Raw genomic sequence first — 21,279 nt, 5'->3', positions numbered from 1 at the left:
TGCCCGGCTAATTTTTTGTAGAGATGGGGTTTTGCCCTGTTGCCCAGGCTGACCTCAAGTGATCAGGTGCTGGGATTACAGGCGCGAGCCACCAAGCCCGGCACCTCCTCCCCTTAACAAACATTAACTGAGAGCCCATCCTGTGCCAGACTCTGCTCTGGGCACACAGCTGGGAGCACCACAAAGTCCCCGCCCTCCTGGAGCTCGCTCTGGGGTAGACACGCATGAAAGCCGGTGTGAAATGCAGCGCCCTGGATTGAACATCAGAGACGGAGCCCACAGGAGTCGTGCGTTTCCTGCGGGGGCTGTAACAGATTACCATAGACATAAGGGCTTCAAACATGAATGTCTGATCTGATAGCTTTACAGTCAGACGCCTGACAGGGCTTTCTGGCCTAAAATTAGCGTTGGAAGGCTACGTTTCCTTCTGGAGGCTCTAGGGGAGCACGCGCTTCCTCACCTTTTCCGGTTTCTAGAGGCCCGGCATCCTTGGCTGTGGCCCCTTCCTCCTGCACATCGCGTCTCTGGCTCTCCTTAGCGGCCACATCTCTCTCTCCTCTCCACCTTCCTCTTCCGCTTTTAAGGACCCTCATGATGACATTGGGCCCACCTGTATAATCCCGGAGCACCTCTTTAAGATCAGCTGTAGCAACCTTAATTCCTCCCCGCCAGGTAACTTAGCACATTCATAGGTTCCGGGGATGAGGACTTGGATCTCTCCAGGGCCCTATTCTGCCGACCACAGATGGGAAGGCCAATGGAGATGGACAGAGAAGGGAAGAGGCAGAAAAAGGCTCGGAGAGAGGCAGAGGACCAGGCTGACAGGAGAGAGGAGGTGGCTGAGAAAGGAGACAGTGTCCTGGGCGTGCTTGGGGACTTTTCGGGGGATTCTGTCTGCCAGCTGAGACTTTCCAGGGACGTTATTCCAGGAAAGCCTGGGCAGCTGTGAAAACTCAGATGACGCCAGAGGACTGTTCGGGGTTGAGCCAATAGGCAATTGTTGGAGAGGGAGGGAAGGAGGGCAGCTCTCAGCAAGTCCATGTTGGCAGCGTTTCCTGAGCTCCAAGGCTATTCCGGGCTCCATCCCTGGGATGGAGCTTCCTAGCCTGCGTCAGGACGGCGTTTGCCAGCGTTCCAGGGAGTGTGGGTCTATCCCCTTGGTGGCAGGAGGGAGGCTTTAATCAAGTTCTCAAGGGGGCCTGGGACCAATAAAAGTTAACTCCTATCCCGAGTGTTATAAAAAGAAGTGCTTGGAACGTAAAATGCTGCAGTCACTGTGGAAGACAGTTTGGCGGTTCCTCAAAATACAGTTACCATGTGACCCAGCAACTCCATTCCTAGGCGCATGCCCAGGAGAACAGAAGATGTCCGTCCACACAAAAACATTTCCACGGATGTTTGTAGCAGCATTGCTCATAATAGCCAAAAAGTGGAAACAACCCAAATGTCAGTCTCCTGATGAGCAGATAAACAAAATGTAGTCTATCCATGCAATGGAATCTTATTCAGGGATTAAAAAGAATGAAGTGCTGAGACAGGCTACAAGATGGATGAAACTTGAAGACATTACGCTAAGTGAAATAAGCCAGACACGAAAGGACAAATATCATATGATTCCACTGTATATGAGGTACCCAGAGTAGCCATATTCATAGAAACAGAAAGTAGAATGGTGATTGGCAGGGGCTGAGAGAGGGCAGATGGGGAGTGAATGTTAGTGGGTACTAAGTTTCTTTTCGGGGTGATGAAATGTTTTAAAATAGATTGTGGTAATGGTTGTGCAACTCTGAAAATATACAGAAAGCCACTGAATTCCTTAAATGGGTGATGGGTGAAATTTCTGCTATGTAAATTATATCTCAGTAAAGCTGTTCCTAGAAAAAAGAGGAAGTGGGCCAGGCACGGCAGCTCACGCCTATAATCCCAGCACTTTGGGAGGCTGAAGTGGGGAGATTGCTTGAGTCTGGGAGTTCAAGACCAGCCTGGGCAACATAGTGAGACCCTATCTCTACATACCTACGAAAAATTTTTAAAAATAGCCTGGCGTGGTAACACACACCTGCAGTCCCAGCTACTCGGGAGGCTGAGGTGGGAGAATCACTTGAGCCCAGGAGGTGGAGATTGCAGTGAGCTGTGATCTTGCCACTGCACTCCAGCTTGGGCAGCAGAGTAAGACCCTGTCTCAAAAAATAAATTTATCTCTTCTAAAAAAAGAGGAAGTGCTTGGCCCTTAGCACCACATTTCACTTCGTCCTTGCAACTGTGAAAGGCAGGCCTTGACCTTCTCCCCTCTTACAGGTGAGCAGATGGCAGAGAGGCGAGGATCACTAGGCTAAGATGGGATGGCTCTTTAGTGACATGCCTTGGACCAGGTCTCCTGTATGGGTCATTCTTTGTCCTGCGAGCCATGCTGGAGTGTGGATTTGGAGGTGACAGGCAAGTGGTGCAGTCAGTGATGCATCTTCTCAGTAGCTGTTGGAGAGTGGGCAGTTCTGACAGCAGCAGGGGAAGCTGGCCGGGAGATGGGGCGTCTGAGTCAGCTCGGGCTGCCACAACACCAGACACTACATGGCTTAAACAACAGGACTTTATTTCTCACAGTACTGGAGGCTGGAAAGTCCAAGCTTGAAGGTGCTGGCCAATCCCGTTCCCGGCGATTGGGCCCCTCCCTGGCTTGCAGAGGCCTGAGTTCCCGTGGAGTCACCACGCGCCTTTCCTTGGTATGTGCACATGGAGAGATCTCTCCTCCTCTTATAAGGTCACTAATCCAGCCGGGCGCGGTGGCTCATGTCTGTAATCCCAGCACTTTGGGAGGCCAAGGTGGGCGGATCACCTGAAGTCAGGAGTTTAAGACCAGCCTGGCCAACATGGAGAAATCCCGCCTCTAATAAAAATATAAAACATTAGCCGGGCATGGTGGCGGGCACCTGTAATCCCAGCTACTCGGGGGACTGAGACAGGAGAATCACTTGAACCCAGAGGCGGAGGTTGCAGTGAGCTGAGATCATGCCACTGCACTCCATCCCGGGCAACAGTGTGAGACTCTGTCTCAAAAAAAAAAAAAAAAAAGAAAAGAAAAAGAAAAAAAGAAAGGTAAATTTGCCTATGCAAGGACACGCAGCTAGTGATTTGTTCCACATCTGACCCCAGGGCCTATGCGCCTTTCCCTACCCAGGCCACCGCCATGACTCAGGAGGCCCCTCTGGGGAAGCAGAGGGAACCCTCATAGGAGACTCCGGGACAGAGAGATGCAGGGCTGGGACGAGGAGGCCCCGGGGGGAGGCTGCTCACTCTCCTGTCCCATGGAGGTCTCTGCTAGGGGTAGCCCCGTCCTGGGACACAGACACCAAGGACTGCTGTCTGAGAGGAGGAGGCTGAGTTGGGAGGGACAATGGCCTGAGTTGATTCTGAAGCCTGTGAGCAAGGTGGGACAAGCCGGAGAGGCAGCTGAGCAAGCGGGGGCGAAGACTGAGGGTGAGAGTTTGTGCTGAAGAGGCAAGGGGCAGCCTCAAGTGGGCAGGGCAAGGCCAGATGCAGAGGCTGACAGGAGCGGGCAAGGGGACCGGGATTCAGGGGGAGACTGAGTCAGGGGCCAGACAGGCTGGAGCTCCTAGGGTTGGAAGCTGGGTGATGGGGCCTCATTCTCTGCCACACGAGACTCCCCCAGCCCAGCCTTCCCCCTTATTGTCTCTCACAGATACTCCCATACATCCCTGGTACCCCTGTCATCTTTCCTAAGCTATGCTCTTTTTCAGGAGGGTGGCGTTTAGGGGAGGGTATCCTCCAGAAATAGCAAGTCTCAAAGTCAGCTCTTGCCTGAGTCCCAGGCTCCTTTGGTGGAAGGGTAGTCCCTCTTTTTGCATGTTTTAAGTGGTCAGCCTGGCAAGGGGCGGGAGGCCTGGGTTTCTTTCTTCTCTTTAGGATGGGGCTGGTCCTCCACCTCCCACTGGCTGGCAGCCTCCCGGCCCCTGGTGGCCCCAATCCATTGTCCCAATAAGAATAGAGAAAACAGCTTTGGAAATTGACACTATGAATGGTGCTGGGGCTGCTGGGGCTGGGACTGAACTAATGGGATGAGGTCCCCCACTTCAGGCCCAGGCTCAGCACCTGGGATGGTGACTCTACTAGGAGAGTGGGGGCTCTGCACCCCTCCCCAGGACCCCCAAATTAGACTTCAAGCCACCCCTGTCCAGGACGTGGATCCCCAGGGATGGGCTTGGGGGACCAGATGCCCCAACTCCTCCTAGAACTTCACTCTCATTCAGTCAAAGTTTGAGAGGGAGTAAGGGGTGGGTGATGGGCTGGGAGAGATTTCTGGAAGCTGAGAAAGGGGCGGGTCTGACCCCCCAAATTTGCCCCACTCTCATTGGCCCTCGCCCCCTTTCCCCGCCCCAATTGTCTCGGTGTCTGGGTCCTGGCCCTGGGAGGAGGGGACAGTGGGGATAGGAGTGGGGAGGGGGCTCAGGCTGAAAGCAGAGAGAGACCCAGCTCCAGGAACACGAAGGCAAGGACAGTAGCCTTCAGTCTTGACCCCAGAGCTTGGCACCCCAGAACCTGGGCTCCCCAAAGCAAGACCAGGGCCCCCACATTGTGCGCCAAAGTGCGGGGTGGAGAATGCCCACAGCCCAAGGGTCCCCAGGCTGAAGGCAGGAGACTGGGGCTGCTGGAGAAGTTGCCCAGGCTGAGGGGCCGGGCCTGGCAGGGACATGGGGCTGCTGCTGCTGCTGCTCCCAGGCTGGGGTAAGAGGCTGAGCCACGGGGGCCATAGGGAAAGCCAGGGCAGAGGGACAGGGAAGAAAAAGAGGCAGGCATAGGGGTGGGAGAGTTGGGGGGCAAGGTTGGGGAAGCAGAGGGATGGAGGTGGCCGGAGTGGAGATGGAGAAACCCTGAGGACAGCAGAGGAGAGGGGTGAGCAGGAGGGGCAGGCAGGGCTGCGGGAGAGCTGTGGGGGGTGCTCTAGGAGCCCAGGCTTTGGGGCACAGTGGCTAGAAGGGGACCTGGGGACCACGTGAGGCAAGTGGCTGAGCAGACTGCGGGGCATGCAGAGGCAGGGCCCCAGGGGCTTCCCTACAGATGTCCCTGAGCCAACCGAGGCTGGCTGAGCCCCCTGCCCATGTGCCCCTCGGAGGCTCTGTCTGCCCGCCCATCCACCCCATCTGCTGGGGGTCCTGGCTCAGCCTTACAGGCTGAGTTATTGTATTTATGGGGGTGTGTGGGAAGGGAGGCTGTGGGTTCACAGCTCTGCTCATGCATTTCTGGGCCTGTGCTGTTAGTGTCTGTGGCCCTGTGCTTATGTATTTGTGACTTTGAGTCTGTAGGGACATCTATGTGTGACCTGTGTTTGGGGCCTCCTTGAGTGTGTGTCTGGGATGGAATCTGTCTGTGTCTAGAAGACCTGGTGGCCAGTGAGGTTGTGATTTTTAATCCAAGTGTGTGTGTGTCCGTGAATGAGTGTGTGTGAGTGTAAGTGTGTTCCTTCCCTATTCAGAGGCCAGGGTCCTGGTGGCGGGAGGGGGAAGGGGGAGAGCCAGGAGTCCTGGGAAGCTGACCCTGCAGGCAGACAGGCAGATGGGCCGGTGGGGGAGGGAGGGGGCGATCCCATTGTCCCCTGGGGAGCACAATGCCCACGCCTCAGCCCCTGACCTCACCATTGTGCCCGCCCCGCCCCCTCCCCGTTGCCAGGGCCCAGCTGAAAGAGGCCATCAATCACAGCCGGCCCGCCAGGCCCACACCGCACCCGCCAGCCGGACAGTGGCCCGCCCTGCTTCTCAGATGGCCAGGCCCTGCCCTCTCTTCCCTGTTCCTCCTTTGCTGACCCAAAGTCTCCCTAAAGTCAAGTCCTGTCCCTTGCCCCTTGCCAAGGCTGGGAGGGAATCAAAGCCATGGGGGAGGTGGTGGACAAAGGGTGGGCCTCAGGGGGCCGCCGTGTTCAGGCTGTGCTGGCTGTCCCTACAGGCTGTGCTGCAGGCTCCGAGCTGGCCTTCGTGCAGGAGCTGGGGGACACAGTGGCTGTGCGGGAGCACCCACTGGTGCTGCCCTGCCAGGTGGAGGGTGAGCCGCCTGTGTCCATTTCCTGGCAGCGGGATGGGCTGGCCTTAGCCAATGAGAGTGGTGTCACCCTGATGCCAGATGGCTCCCTGCACCTGGCCGCCCTGCCTTCCCGCCGGAGCCTCCCTTCCCGTGCCCACGAGTACCACTGCGTGGCCCAGAACCGCTACGGGCGGCTGGTGAGCCGACGGGCCCGGGTACAGCTGGCAAGTAAGTGACAGGGCTGCTCCTGGGATTGGGGGATGAGAGTTGGTGGGGCACCCACAGAAGGCACCCATGGGGCCCAGAGTCGCTGAGAGTGGGCCTGAGCAGGGCCAGCCCAGCCATTAGACACAGTGTACACACTGGTAGAGCCTCTGATTCTTTTAGGGGCCCACAAAAATGTTTTAACTTCTTCAAAACCAGAAGAAAAAAATGAATATAATAATAAATATGTAAAAATGAGTCCAGACTGGATTATATTTGTCTATATTCCAATGCCATTGTAAACTATGATTTAAAATTTTTGTAATGGAGGAAGGCAAAGTGCTTATAGCCCACAGAAGTCCTAGACATGAGGCTGCAGGGCTCTATACTGAAGAGGATGTGGCAGATGTGGGCATAGAGGTGGGGCCCAGCCCTGGGACTTGGTTGTGGGGGGATAGCCCAGGGCCAGCTCTGCAGGTGCCCAAGTGGCCCCCCCATCCTCTAGGTCTGTCCCGCTTCCACCAACATCCAGAATCCATTGAGGTGGAGCGGGGTGGAGTTGCTCGCTTCCAGTGCCTGATCCAGGGGGTGCCTGAGCCATCCATTTCCTGTGAGCACAATGGCACAGCCCTGAATACTGCCAACCACCGGTGAGCACCTGCCAGGAGTGCAATGGGACGGCGGGCTGTGGGCCAGGGCACAGGCCATGGAGCCCTGACCTCTGCATCCTCAGGGTCACACTGCTGCCTAGTGGCATCCTCCACATCACCAGTGTGAGCCAGACTGACGTGGGAACCTACCGCTGCGTGGCACGGAATGTGGCCAGTACCCGCCACAGCCAGGATGCCCAGCTGACCCTGAGTGGTAAGCCAGGCCCAGTGTGGGCACTGGGCAGAGAGGAGGGTATGGTTGCTGTGGTTGTACATGGGACAGGCAGGCATTTTGAGCACCTATGACATGTTAAGCACTGTGCCAGGTGTGGGAGGGCAGCAGGCTTGAGCCATCCCTGGCTTCCTGGAGCTCACAACCTGAGAGAGAAGGTGGTGCTGCGGGAACCCAGGGTTGGGCTGTGGGCAAGGATTGTCAGGGGCTTCTGGAGTAAGCTACCCCAAGCCGGGTGTTGAAGGGTGAGTGGAGAGAGGCAAGCCAAGGTCAGGAGGGAAGGGCGGGGGCATTTCCTTGGACAAATGCACAAGGGTGAGGACAACAAAGTTCACACAGGCAGTTCTGTGTTGCTGGACCACAGAATAGGCAGAATTCAGGGTAGCAAAGTTAATGTTGGCGAGTAGGCAAGGCATACCATGAAAGGAGTTTGGACTTGATCCAGAGGGTAGTGGGAGCTCTGGAGGGTCTAGCGTTGGGGCTGAGTCAGCCTGTGTTTTGAACACGTGGCCCCCATACACATGGCGTGTAGATGGGCATGTGTTCGTGTATGTGTCTGTGCTTGCATGTACATGTGCATGTGTGCATGGACACTTGCACGTCTCCTTCTTGGGGTGAGGATGAAAATAGCTTTGTACCTGAGATGAAACACCCAGGATGACCCCACTTGCAGGCCAAATGGGGTGGGAGAGTTTTGTGCCCAAAGTGAAGGCCACAGCAGAGCCTATGAGGAGCTGGTGCCTAGCAGGAGAGGCAGGTTAGACCCTGCCTAAACCAGAGATGCCGCAGGTGTTTGTGAGGGAAAGTCATGCCTGAATCAGCCACTAGGGGGCTCCAGGGTATAAATAAGCAAGTGTACCACGGGACACCACTGCCGCACCTGGGCGAACTTTCAAAACATCTCTGACAAAATTTCACCGAAGGCTATATCTATTTTTTTGTTTTTAGACGGGGTCTCGCTCTGTCGCCAGGCTGGAGTGCGGTGGCGCCATCTCGGCTCACTGCAACCTCCGCCTCCCGGGTTCAAGCGATTCTCTTGCCTCAGCCTCCCGCGTAGCTGGGACTACAGGCGCCCGCCACCGCACCCGGCTAATTTTTGTATTTTTAGTAGAGATGGGGTTTCACCATGTTGGCTAGGATGGTCTCCATCTTTCGACCTCGTGATCTGCCCGCCTCAGCCTCCCAAAGTGCTGAGATTACAGGCGTGAGCCACTGCGCCCGGCCGGTATATAATTTTTAAACTTAAGACTGGCAGGGGAAGGGGGAACGGTTGTGTTTCTGATCTGTAACTGACTTAGAAACTCAAAGCGAGGGTGGGGGTCAGCGGCTCCTCTGCAGGAGCAGAGAGGAGCCCAATGAGGTCCCTCTGGCCTGTGGTGTTCCGTTCCTATCCACAGTCTGGGGCAGGAGGGCAGGGCAGGAGGCTATGTCTCTCAAGGCTATCGAGCAGACATAGGATTCTGCTGTCCGTGGAGCAGGGAGACGAATGGCCAGAGAGCGACAGGAGGTTAGCAGGAGGAGCAGGCGCCTGTTGGGGGCAGAGGACCAATCAGAAACCGAAGGCTCAAGGGTTGCCTAAAGGAGCTGGTGTCAAGAGTAGTCTTCCCCAGGGGCAGGAGCTGGGGACCAAGGCCCCAAGCCATTCACCCCTAATGCACTCAACTGCACACACCTGGACAGGCACTTACCCTGGGCGTGCACCAGGGTGAGACAGAATTTCCCAGACTTCAAGGAGCTCACAGCGGCTAAAGAGGGGATCCTCTTTGTCAGCTGTTCAGTGCTACCAAGATCCAGGGAGTCCCCCAGTTCTGCCAGTGCCTCTGTCATTGGGCAAGTTACTTAACCTCTCTGATCCTTGATCTTCTCATGTAAATGGGGGAAATAACAGTACTCCGCACACAGGCTGTGGTGAGGGCAAAATGGGACAATCTGTGGGGCTCGCAGCCAATGTCTGGCATGGGGAAGGGGTCGGCCCGGGTGGCCCAGCCTCCCCTCACTGAACTGTCTGGCCAGGCAGGACACAGCCTCTTTGAATGAGGCCAGGAGATTCCAGGGCAGCCCACAGCCTGTACTGCAGCTTGCAAGAGGCAAATGGAGAAGGGCTGGGCCCAAAGTAGGCCTTCAATCTATAGTTGCTGAATAAATGAATGAACAAAACACAATCCTACACCTTGAGGGATAAAGATGTGTAAGACTTTAGACCAGCCCTTGAGAAACTTTCATTTTAGAAACATTTTATCTGAGACATTCTTAATAAAGGGCATTTATGAAAGGAAAGACACGTTAAGTTCTCACATGATACAAGGTGGTAAAGAAAATGAGGATGATGGCCTATGGGAAGGCAGAGCTCTGTTTCACACGATGTTGTTCACAACTGTGCTCCCAGTGTGAGGGTGCTGCCTGGCACATGGGAGCCCCCAGTGATGACCTGTTGAATAAACTAATGAAACGGGGGAGCATGGCATAAAATGAAGATGTGATTTAGACCCAAAACAAGAGTTACTTTGGGAAAACACATCCTTCCTAAGCAGCTAAGCAGGCTGAGGTCTTAGGAGGCTGGTCATGCTTTCTGAGGGAGCGCCTCCTACTAACTTTGTGGGTGCCTCTACCTGCCCCTCAGGGTGAGGCACCCAGGGAAGGTGGGGCCACCCACAGGGTTTGTAGGAGGAGAATGCTCACTCTCCTCTCTCTCCGCACCCCCAGTCTACCAGACCTTCAGCCTGATAGCTACTCCCATGGGACTTTGGGCAGGTCATTTTTAAAATCTGTAAATTGGGGATGGAATATTAGCTGCAAAGCACACCTCTGAGGTCTGGTGACATTTGTGGGCTGGAAGAGTGTGCTTGGAGTAGAAGTTGAGTACTGGAAGGAGGTTCTCCTTTCCTGATCCAATTTGCTTGTTTCCACCACACAGTGGGACCCCTGAGGCTGCTGCAGGAGCCAGAGATCCTGTCTGGGCCTCAGAACCTGACCCTCACAGCGCACCAGACGGCAGTGCTGGAGTGCATTGCCACCAGTCACCCTTGGCCGCTTGTCTCCTGGAGCCGCCTGGGTGCGCAGCCGCCCCCCACCCCCTCGCTGTCTCTCAGAGCCCTGTTCCCTCGTCCTATCCCAGCCTGACCCCCCAACGCCGTCTTGCAGATGGCCGCTCCATCGGCGTAGAGGGCATCCAAGTTCTGGACATTCTGGACACAGGGAATCTCATGATCTCCGACGTCTCAGTCCAGCACTCAGGTGTCTATGTCTGCGCCGCCAATCGGCCAGGCACCCATGTCCGGCGCACAGCGCAGGGCGTCCTGCTCGTGCAGGGTGAGCCCCAAGGGCCCAACTGGGTGGGGAGAGTGCTGGAGCACCCCAGCTCCCTGACAGGAGCCTGGATCTGGAGAGGGTGCAGGGCAGGAGGCAAGAGGCTGGGTCTCACGGCGCCTTCCTCCATGCTATTGCCTGCCCAGCTCCCCGAGTTTATCCAGTGGCCACAGTCCTTGTCCAAGCCTCCGGGCAGCAATGCCATCTTCACCTGCGTGGCCCAGGGCGTCCCTGAGTCCCGTCTGGTCTGGCTGAAGAATGGGAAGGTGTTGAGTCCTGGGAATAACATCAGGCTGACTCACAACAATAGGTACTCGTGTCTCACCACTCCCCACTGCCCACTGGCAATGGTAGGTCCCCCTACCCACCCTGGGCATCCACCCCCACCTACATGCAACACTCACTACCTAAATCTCAAAAATCCATACCCATCCACAAACCCCCAGCAAGTTACCTTCTACTTCCAGCAATTCCCCCCTCCCCCAGGAGGCTCTGCCCTGACTGTTCCATTACAGGTAATGTCCCCACACAGCCTCCTCCTCTAGGGCCACTCCACTAAGGCTTGGTGGGAAAGGGCTCCCAGTAGCTGAGTTTGTCTTTCTCTAGTACGCTGATGCTGGCAGGGGTTTCAGTTGAGGATGAGGCCATCTATCAATGCGTGGCAGAGAACAGCACGGGCTCCAACCAGGCCAGTGCCCGCCTGGTTGTGACAGGGGGCCCAGAGCCACCCCCTGTCCCCAGGGGCCTGCATGCCATGGCTCTCTCTACTTCTGCCATTCGAGTGTCCTGGGAGCCACCCCCCCCTCCAGCAGGGACATCATTGGCTACGTGCTGCACCTCCGGCCTGTGGGAGGTGGGTGTGGGTGGGTGGAGAGGGCTTTGAGCTCAGAGCAGGGCCAGGGGCCAGGAGTCCCTGGCACCAGCCCACCTCTGCTCCTGACTGCTGATGTCCTGGGTGAGTCCCTCTCACTCTCTGAGCCCCAGTCTCCTCCATGACCCCAGACCCTTCTGGATTCTTCCCAGGCCTCTGGGCCTGTGGTTCTCTGGGCTGGCTGCCTCTGTACATGGTCTTTTGGTGCTTCCTTACTGCTTTTCAGCTTGACTCTAGGCCCTTTCCTCATCCTCATCCTCATCCTTTCTCAGCTTAGCTCCAACTTCTGTAGCTCCCTTCCCTGCTCTCCTTGGAGGCTTGGCTGGCCCAGCCAGGCACCAAGAGGGGCTTCGTCCCCAGTTTGTGAAGGTGTGGGGACGTGGCTAGTGAGAAGATGCTGCTTTGCTCCTCAGAGCCATCTGGCCCGGAGCTCCAAGAGGCCGTAAGCAAAGGCACTTCTGAGCACGTCTTCTCCAACCTGGAGCCTGCCACAGCCTACACCATCCATTTGCGGGCCTACTCAGCAGAGGGTGCCAGTCAGGACCCTGCTCCCATCTTTGCCTCCACCATGGGCAGCAGTGAGTGACAGCCTCTCCAGCCCTGGGAAGTCCCTGGCCTCAGGTGGGCAGGGACTGCCAACTAGTTTGCTTGTTTTCCTCTGCAGCCCCTGCTGCCCTGGGCTTCTCCACCAAAGTGCTGAATGCCACCTCTGTGCAGGCCTCCTGGGAGCTGCCACCCCAGCTGGGGCCCATCCAAGGCTTCAAACGTTCACCGCAAGCTGCCTGCTGCCCATTTTCAGGGGCCTCTGCTCCTGGCCAGCAGTGTCAGCTCCTTCCTCTACAGACCTGGGTGAGGCTCTGAACCTTCCTGTGCCACTCAAGGCCTGCCTTTCTCAGTGTGATCTTGCCCCAGGTACTGAGCTTCCTGGCCCAGAAATGCCCGTCCCCTTCACATTCCCCTGCTCCCGGCAGAACCGACTGCTCTCTATGAGATCAAGCTGCAGGCGTTCAATGGCAATGGGGATGGAAATAGCAGTGCCCGCTTTGTCTCATTGCGTGATGTGCCCCTGGCCACTCCTGGTAAGTGGGGTCTGGTAGGAGGGTAGTAGGGCTGGGGTCAGAGCAGGCCCCTCTGATAGGACCCATGGCTGCCAGTCTTCAGGGAGGAAGAGGGCTGGGCTTCACCTCCAACCCTGGTCCTCTCTCTGACAGATGGCACAGTGTCCACAGAGTCCAAGACTGGGTGCTCTTGCAGCCAGGGTGAGAGCAGCCCACTGCCTGGGGTTGTGGTGGGCATCCACGTGGGCCTGGCTGCCCTCATCGTTTGCCTCCTCTGCCTCTTCCTGGGCTGGAGACATAGCTAAGGGCCAGGTAAGGGCTAATGTGGGAAATCTGCCAGGGAGACAGTCTGCATCACTGTGGCACAGGGCCAAAGAGAGCAAAAAAGCCCCAATCTACAACCAATCAATTTTACCAATGAGGAGACTCAGGCAGAGAGAGGAAGCCAATTCTTTTCAGAGCTGTGTGGTACCAGGGGCAGGAGAAGGCCTGCCATGAGCCGGGAAGAGAGAACTGGGGCTCCCAAAGCAAAGAACAAGGGCAGCAGAAATGAGCTAGAGCCAGTTCCCTGCCATCCAGCAGCATGAAGAGGGGTCCACCCTCTCCATCTCTGGGGAGCATGGAGCAGGAGGAGGGGTTGGGAGCCATGCGAGGCAGAGGGAGGCACCAGACAGACCACACTGCTGACCCTTCCTACCTGGGCAGCCTCCTCTGCAAACAGGAGTCCCAGGAATGCTGGGCAGTGCCTCGGACTGCCTCGGACAGAACTGGGGGCCATCAAGGCCAGACTCAGAGTGGAGGGAAGCTGGGGGAGAAGACTGAACTCACCACCCAGGTGAGGCGGATTCAGTGATGGGGAATGAGTGGGGGAAACTGGAGTGTTTGAGGCCTTGGTCCAGAGGCCTGACCTCCTTCACCCTCAGGTGACTGTGGAACAGCTGGCCTTGGCCTAGGGCCCTCCAAGTTGGCTTCCTCCGAGATGCCACTAACTCCAGATACACCAAAGAATCTACCTCACCTGTCCCTGTCACCCCAGAGTCAGGAAAGAACCAAAAGTCCCTCAGCTCCTCTCTGGGGAGGGGCAGGACTGGCCATAGCGGGAGAGAAGAGGGTGTGGTTTCTCTGTTCCTCCCAGACCTCAAGAAATGGGAGAATCTGCATCCCTTCCCCCAACACACCAAATAACCTCAAACTAAACCAAGCCCAGCTGGGAGTTACCCCCAACCCAGTTACTCCTGCCTCATAACCCCATCCAGTATATTCACCTCTTCTTGATCCAAATATGAACCTGCCCAAAGACACCTAGCTTTAAGGGTTCCCCACAAAATGGCGGCAGGGGAAGAGGCTCTGTCATCACCTCCATCTCACAACCTGAAGCCCTCCAGTCTAAAATCTGTCTCTGTCTCCTCGTGCCCAAGGTGAGCTCTGCCCAGGGACAGGCGACCTGCATTCCTTGTGGTCCGAGTGGGCAGGTGGGCAAAGGGGGTGCAGAGTTTCTTGCCCCTCTTCTCCCTACAACATGAGTCTTAAATATCTGAGCTCATATGAGCTTCTCTGAGCAACCAAATACCCATTTCCCCCTTCCCAGATCCAAAGCACTGGCTCCTCCGCAGGGGGTCCTCCTTACCCATTTGATTTTTATTTTTGAAAGAGATTAGTTTGAGTCAGGGTTTTGGCAGTCTTGAATCGCCTGTAGAATGAGCACAGAGGCTGGGGAGCACTCCCCATCTCCCCTCCCTCAACTCTTGGGGTCCGAAGAGCACCTCTTTCCCACTTCTCCCTCTACCAGCCTATGGCATCCAGAGCACCACAGTCCCTCCTTATCCAGCTCTGCCATGCTCTAAAGCCAAAGCCCCAGCCACTCCCTCAATCACTCTCTCTCCAAGGCTGCCCAGTATTGTGCCAAAAAGGGAAGGGTCTTGGGGGAAGGAAAGCCCATGGCTTAGAGGACCCCAAAACTGTCTCCTGTGCTCTTATAGAGTAATGCTAGTACCAATGACAAGACTCCAGAAAGGCTGGGCTCTGGCCCTCCACAATAGTGCCCTCTGCACAAGGCACAGCAGCAGCTGTAACTAAAAAACGTGGCTGAGGAGCAAGAGGGCTAAGAATAGCCCCAAACATCAAGTCCTTGAGGAAATGACATCCTCTTCTCTGGTTGGGCCTGGTCTAACTGCTTTGTTGGAAATAAATAACCAAAACGGAAAAAATAAATTAGGATCTGGTTAATGCTTTGGGCTGAAAGGAAAACTTGGGGGAGGGGAGTGATGAGATGGTGAGAAAGTGTAGTTCCAGATCTTTCAGGGGATGCTGCATTCAGATTGTTAAAGAACTATATTCGGTAGTTTACTAGAAAACAGCAATGTGAACCCCTGCTGGTAAATAAGGCAACCGTCTAGAGAAACAAGCATGTTACAAAAGATTATTTATTTTCTTTTATAGAGATGGGGTCTCACTACATTGCCCAGGCTGATCTCCTGGCTCAAGTGATCCTCCCACCTTAGCCTCCTGAGTAGCTATAGGCATGCAGCACTGTGCCTGGCTAAAGGATTCTGTCACTAGAGACCAGAGCAGTGTGGTGGGAAGGGCCAAGCACTGCTAGGGGACACCTTTCCCTAGGAGAGAATGGAGACCCAGCCCCCTCCCCATGATACCATTAGACCTAAAGTCATCAGATAACTAAAGTGGGGTTGGTGGCTTCCAGAATACTGGCTCCAGCTAGAGCTGGAGGGGAACAAGAACACAGAAGTAGGTCAGGGCTTTAAACAATCATCACAATCAAAGAGAAGGATACAAACCAAAGGTACTCAGTCCATGGCTGGACTGACTAGGGAAGACAGCCATAGCTCATCTCCCAATTACCCTGAAAATTCTCCCGCCAAACTGCCACCCCCAGCCCCATAACTAAAGCACAAGCCACAGGAAAGTTTTAGAAACCATTCCTTTCTTTATTAAACATAGCTTGCAAGTGATAAATATTACAAAGTTTTTTTTTCTTTTAATCCTTTCTCCAAAAATTAGCTTATTATTTGAATCTGTCACTGCTGAAATGCTCAGCAGCATCTGAAACAGATGGGAGTGTATTTGCCTTTTTGAAAACCAGTTTCTATTGGTCTTAGTTTTTTCATTTTATTTCCCAAACACAATGCAGAAAATCAGAATGAGTTAAAAAAGAAATAAAGGAAACTTAAAGAGAGTTGTGCAAAAGGGTCTTGTTCCCCTCCCACCCACCCTATTCAGGGAAGGCCATTCCCCATCCCACCTCCCTGCTCCCCACCCCCCAACCCCAATCTATCCTTCCACCTTCACCAGGGCTTCACCCATCACCCTGTACCCTCTCCAGGCTTTATCAGCCCAGAACCTAAAGAAGAGAGTAGGAGTACTCAGCCCAGGCTGTGGGGAAATTGGGCCCCTGAAGGAGACAGACTGTGAAACAGCTGCCTTTAGCGGGGTTCAGATGAAATCTGAGGAAAGGAGACAAAATGTGGGCTGTGTCTGCGCTCTCCTATTTTATCACCAAGATGGGGGAAAAGTTACACATCCTGTAGCTCACAAAGGGAGTAAATAACTAAAGCACCAACCTGGGGCATTCAATTGTCAACCACCCTTAAGGGCTCTGTGGTTGGCTGTGAGATGGGGCTTGAGGCCTAGTCCCCGCCCTCAGATGACTAGAGGCATAAAGGCAAAGATGTCACTGGTCTGATGCCCTGGACATGACTCTGCTGCCTCTCCCAAATCAAGGGTAACCATAGAGGACTGGCAGTTCTCCAAGAGCATTGACATACACATAACCACTTCAACGCGAGTCACTTTCAGTTCCTCCCTGGTTTCTGGGCCCAACACTTTCCTCACCTCAAGTTGTTTTTTGGTTTTGGCAGGTGAGAAGTATAGAATTTTAAACTTGGTGGCCAGATGATCCCCCTCTTCACTTCACAGATAAGAAAATTGATACTCAGAAAATTAACTCTACCAAAGATCATATAGCAAGTTAGTAGGAGACTCCAGGTCTCCAGATTGTAGCCCCCTCAACCCCTTTTGTGTTGGTGGTTCTTTTTACTCTACAAAGTCCTGGACCAGGAGGTCTTGGCTTTCACAGGAGCTCAGCCTCACCTCGGTTCACGCAGCCTAAGGCTGTGCAGATGGATGTGGCTCTCAATAGGTGAAATTTCCTCAGGATGACTTATTAAAATCCTTTCTATCATCCCCTGACAATCCACCCTCAAAGGCCCATAAGACTAGGTTCTTTCTTTTTTGAGGAGGTGGGGTGGGGGAAATCCCTTGCATAAGAAAGCTTGACACTGAATTTTGTTATATAGGTATATTGTATATATGCTGATGCAATCAGAGGAAAAAAACAGTGCAAATACAATTACAATTCATAATAATACTTGGTTTCGATGCCCCCGGGAACTGCCCCATTCCTCGGCTACCTCCCAGCCCCCAGCACTTCCCCACAGTATCAACCTAATGCTGGGGGATAGGGAGGGTGGGCAGGTTAGGGTAGGGAGTGGGCTCTGCCAAGGCAGTGCTGGTGACCCGGAGGGACTACTCCAGGGTGGGGAGGCAAGGCACAAATTAGGGGTGGGTGGTGGGGGAGGTGGCATCTCTAAGGAGGGATGGGGTTGGAGCAGCTGCCAGTCTCAGTGTGCTGGGCCCGGCCCACTCCCCTACCCACCCTCCACAGCCCTGCCTCCCTACCCCCTCCCCTTCCCCAGAAACCCTTTTGCACGGATCATACACAAACGGGCACATTACAAAATGACATAACACAGTTTCACAATATCCATGGCTAGGGCTTTTTTTTCTCTTTTTCAGGTTTTTTTTTTTTTTCTACACAATGTACAATTCCTTTTAAATGGATCAAGAAATAGCTTATATACATGAACGAGTCCTTGTTATAACATCTCGGCAGCAAATATCATAAGCTAATGAAGGTCTTGATGGAAAGGATGGGAGCCTAGGACGGGGGTGGGGGTAGGGGGTGTGGAGAGAAGGGTTATGCCTTCTGGAGGAGTGGGGAGAAAAGGGAATGATTAGGGAAAAGGAACAAAAGTAAAATATCAAGAAGCATCTTTACAAAGCAGTTCTATAGCTAATTCCTTTTAAAGGGGAAAGGAAAGGTAACCAAAGCAGGAAAACATTTATCTCTGTGTCTTAAAAAAAAATTGTCTACCATACATATATCCAAAAATGTGGGAAAAATACTTATTCCAGGGAGAGAGGGAGTCCAGATGCTGTGGTCAAATTATAAAATAAAATCGACAAATAAGAACCTCTGTCCCCTAGTTTTACTCAAGCCTTACCGCTATTCCACCCATTTCAGGCTTCTAGGGAGTAAGACACCAACCTTAAAATACTGCTTTTAGTGCCTCTGGGGATGGAGGAAGCCAGGCAGAACTGGTGGGATCCTCACTCTACTAATAACGCTCCAAACAGAGGGTCTTTCCTCCTGTCCTTAGGGCATGAGGTTTAGTGTCTACACGGCCCAGAGCCTGGAGATGGATAGTAACAAGTAGACTTGGAGGGACACAAGGCAATCAGTGATGAAAAAGAGACAGAGAATTGAGGAAGACAGAAGGATGAGGAAGGAGGAGGGAAGGGAGGAGGTGGAAGGTTAACACTTTACCATGATTAGGGAGACCTCACCTCCATCACTAATCCCTGGGAAGAGTATGAAAATGGGGAGAAGAAAGGGTAAGAAATCAAACCTCAGCGGTTGAACAAAGGGTCACCGAGCTATACTAGTCAAGAAGCAGCTTCTGTGTAACTGACCCTGAGGGGATAAAAACAGGGAAGATTCCACCATCTCCCCTGTGACCTCAGCACCTAAGCAGGCACTCGACTATAGGCTTTCCTTCTCCATGATTCCCCAACTCTATACATCTTACTTCCAAACCCCATTCTAAGGTGGCCTGGCTCCCAGGGAAAGGACTCAGCTCAGGGCAGGGCAGGGACAGCCCCCAGCCAGACGGTATTGCACATTCTCTGTTCCTTACTTTTAATCTCAACTGACAAACTTGGGCATCTCGTACCTCTGAGCACCTCTGAGCTTGGGGAGAGGGAGACGTAACAGAAATGGCACTTCATCATGAGGGAGGGAGGAAGAGGCTAGACAGACATGCCACAAGGCAAGATGACTTGTGGGGAAAATATTTTTTTAAAAAGCTTCCAATTTTGTGGAAGAGAGAAAAGCAAAACCAAACAATTTATCCAGTGCTTTCAAAGCACAGAGGGCAAAGAAAAGATGTAAGAATATATCTTTATATATATATATATAATTTTAAAATAATCCCAGACCCAGTTCCATTAACCCCCCTCCCTCTCCCACCACTTACAGTCAGGGGTACCACATTCCCCGGAAAAATACTCAAAAAACCCAATCACTACCTGTTACTAGCATCTAGCTTCCAGATCATTTCACCACTGGGGGAGCCCAGACACTGGCTGCATCTCTGCTCCTTTAAGTGCTCAATGAATTTGGGGGAAGGGAGGAAAGAAAAGCCAGGAAGGCCCGTAGGGCCAGTATAGTCACCCACAGTGGCACTGGGGTATGGGGAGTAGAGGCCAGAGTAGGGGAACTGAGCCTGATTTTAGCTCTTTCTCCCACCCCACCTCCAAATTTTATGGGGAAGGTGTGCAGTTCATGTGTGTGTTAATTTTAAAAGTGCCTTCTTTAAAAAATTACTTAATTTTAAAAAATAAAAGTGGGGAAACTTCCTCAGGTGACTTTCAAGGGCAAAATATTAAACTTCTCCTCATTCTTCTCTGCTGAGAACATTCCCCCCAGTGCACTCTGGCAGCTTCTGGAGCCAGAGAGGCAGGTGGGTGTACACTATGAGAAGAGCAGAAACCCGTACCTTTAAGGGGCTTCCCTTACTTCAAAAATAGCCTGGTCCACTCCGTCTTCCCACAGTGTGGGCAAATGGGATGCTAATCTCCCCAGTCCCCAGAACAGCAACATTGCACAATTCAATTCATTCTCTACATTAGTAGCGCTTAAAAAAAAAAAAAAAGGCAAAATTAATATCATTCTGGGGGCGGGCGGGGGGCAGTGGGAAGCAACTATTTGTACAGCAGAGGTCCTAAGCTGGTTTTGCCATGAGCTGTTTGGCTTTGAGCAGTTGGTTCTGCAGCTGGTGCAGCAGAGTAAGGACAGGACTCCAACCTGATTGTGTACCCCCAGCCTCTCATCTCCTGGCACTCAGAGGGTGAAAGAATAGGCAAATATGCGAATCTCAACTGTTGGAAGAGAAATCCTTTCTTTCCTCTAAGTCTATTTCCTCCTGTTGTCACTTGACTCATTTATGTCCACCCAACTTGTGGAACACCCAGCAAACAGCCTTGGAACAGCCGTTCCTCTGTATTATAGATGGGGCTATGGTTAGAGGGGATAGATTAGAATTTTTAAAAGCAGGGTGGGGTGAGGGAGAATTTTACAAAGAATACAAGATGAACTAATTTTGGGCTGGTTGGCCTGGAATAGACTTCCGTGTTCCCAATGGGGTCAGGAGATCGGTCTTATTTCCCCAAGATACAGAAAGGCAGGACCTAGTTTCAATCCTCCCTGGCTCATAATTGAGCCCATCTTCATACCTCTTTCTTCCCGTCTTCTATGGGTAAATTCCAGAGTGGTTGAGTTTTAAGCTCCTCCCCAGGCTCTTTCCCCTCATTCTTAGAGCCCAACTTCAGTACCAAACACTGCCACCCAAATTGTCCAGCCCCCAAACACCCACAGGTAGGGTGCTATTCGTCCTTCTTTGATACCCCCCACCCTGCGCCCTCCTCCGGTTAAGTGCATTCAAAACTTCTGCCCCTAACACTCCTAGTCATGTCCTACTTGGCAGCTGGGACCCCTACTGCAATCTGCAATGCTCATATCATTGAACTGAATGTCATTTGTGTTTACAAAAAAAAAAAAAAAAAAAAAAGGAAGAAAAGGAAAAAGAAAAAGATTGGTTGAGTGGGGGAAGGTTTAACCGTCCACTGAACAAAGGGAGGACACACAACATCATTAAAAATGGTAATAATTATAGCATAAAACAACTTTAGAAACACACATCGGAGGGCTTAGATTCTCCCCAGGACCTCATTCTGACCTCTATCAGAGGTAAAGATCCACCTCACTGTTAAAGAAAATTGAAGAGAGAAGACAGAGCGGCAGAAGAACAGATCGCAGCAGTGTGAAATAAAGGGGAGGTGGCAGGGCAGGGCGTGTGTTTTCTTGCTGATCTCTATTTTTTGTCTTCTGTTTTTCTGTTTTGCTTTCCGTGTATGGTAGGCACCAGTACAGGCACTGCATGCGACAGAAGTTGGGGGAATGAAAGAGGAAAGGGATAAAGGATTCAAGGATGGGGCAGTACAAGTGGAACAGGCGTTATTTCTGTCCACTGATGGACTGCGATATAGACCGGGGAGGGATCATGTCTAAAAGGTATTCACGCTGTCGGTCTGCCAAACTGGGGCCTTTGTGTCCTCCGATGCCAGTATTCAAGTATGCAATGTTGACACCTGGACCCAGGAGACAAAAGTGGAGGGCAGGTATTAAAAGAGGAAATAACATTCCCTTCCACTCTACCCTCGGGCTGCAGAGTTGGAGATGGAAAGGAAGCAGAATTTACCAGTATCTGGCCACACTTGGTTAGCTTTATTTCAACAGCAACTTTCTTTTTCTTTTTTGAGACGCAGTCTCATTCTGTCACCCAGGCTGGAGTGCAGTGGTGTGATCTCGGCTCACCTCTGCCTCCCAGACTCAAGCAATTCTCCTGCCTCAGCCTCCAGAGTAGCTGGAATTATAGGCATGTGCCACTACTGCCCGGCTATTTTTTGTATTTTTAGTAGAGACGGGGTTTCACCATGTTGGCCAGGCTAGTCTTGAACTCCTGACCTCAAATGATCCAACGGCCTCAGCCTCCCAAAGTGCTGGGATTACAG

At 53.0% G+C, this 21,279-nt stretch overlaps 3 protein-coding genes across 14 annotated transcripts in view; 2 read left to right on the top strand and 1 right to left on the bottom strand.

Annotated features, from left to right (window-relative positions):
• Positions 1–482: 482 nt before the first annotated feature.
• On the top strand, positions 483–11,275 carry LOC134810368 (immunoglobulin superfamily DCC subclass member 3-like). Of its 2 annotated transcripts, XM_063813415.1 has the most exons (10): positions 735–1,630; positions 2,299–2,436; positions 2,602–2,720; positions 5,956–6,258; positions 6,740–6,884; positions 6,968–7,098; positions 10,031–10,168; positions 10,258–10,425; positions 10,569–10,732; positions 11,029–11,275. In XM_063813415.1, exons 4-9 carry the CDS (start codon positions 6,123–6,125, stop codon positions 10,655–10,657), a joined length of 807 nt encoding a protein of 268 aa, XP_063669485.1. In that variant the 5' UTR covers positions 735–1,630; positions 2,299–2,436; positions 2,602–2,720; positions 5,956–6,122; the 3' UTR covers positions 10,658–10,732; positions 11,029–11,275. The 2 variants fall into 2 exon arrangements, 1 of the variants encoding a protein (XP_063669485.1); XR_010158182.1 differs by lacking the exons at positions 735–1,630; positions 6,740–6,884; positions 6,968–7,098; ... (2 more) ...; positions 10,569–10,732; positions 11,029–11,275 and adding an exon at positions 483–672 and having other exon boundaries at positions 5,956–6,484.
• Positions 11,275–14,552, top strand: LOC134810369 (uncharacterized). The gene is made up of 6 exons (XM_063813421.1): positions 11,275–11,871; positions 11,958–12,142; positions 12,265–12,372; positions 12,505–12,663; positions 13,057–13,186; positions 13,275–14,552. Exons 1-5 carry the CDS (start codon positions 11,688–11,690, stop codon positions 13,171–13,173), a joined length of 753 nt encoding a protein of 250 aa, XP_063669491.1. The 5' UTR covers positions 11,275–11,687; the 3' UTR covers positions 13,174–13,186; positions 13,275–14,552.
• An 821-nt stretch (positions 14,553–15,373) lies between these two features.
• Positions 15,374–21,279, bottom strand: part of GATAD2B (GATA zinc finger domain containing 2B) — a 118,209-nt gene continuing 112,303 nt past the window's right edge. For 10 of the 11 annotated variants that reach the window (XM_063813376.1, XM_063813362.1, XM_063813367.1 and 7 more), the window contains one exon: positions 17,121–20,856. In XM_063813376.1, coding sequence (XP_063669446.1) covers positions 20,723–20,856 — 134 coding nt within the window. In that variant the 3' untranslated portion in view covers positions 17,121–20,722. Of the gene's footprint in view, positions 20,857–21,279 lie in introns of all 11 variants that reach the window. The other variant, XM_063813360.1, reaches the window with a different exon arrangement.

Source organism: Pan troglodytes, chromosome 1 (genome assembly GCF_028858775.2).
Source record: "Pan troglodytes isolate AG18354 chromosome 1, NHGRI_mPanTro3-v2.0_pri, whole genome shotgun sequence".
NCBI classification, from domain to species: Eukaryota; Metazoa; Chordata; class Mammalia; order Primates; family Hominidae; genus Pan; species Pan troglodytes.
Note: the sequence above shows the minus strand (reverse complement) of the source record. Positions and strands in the feature narration are given on the sequence as shown.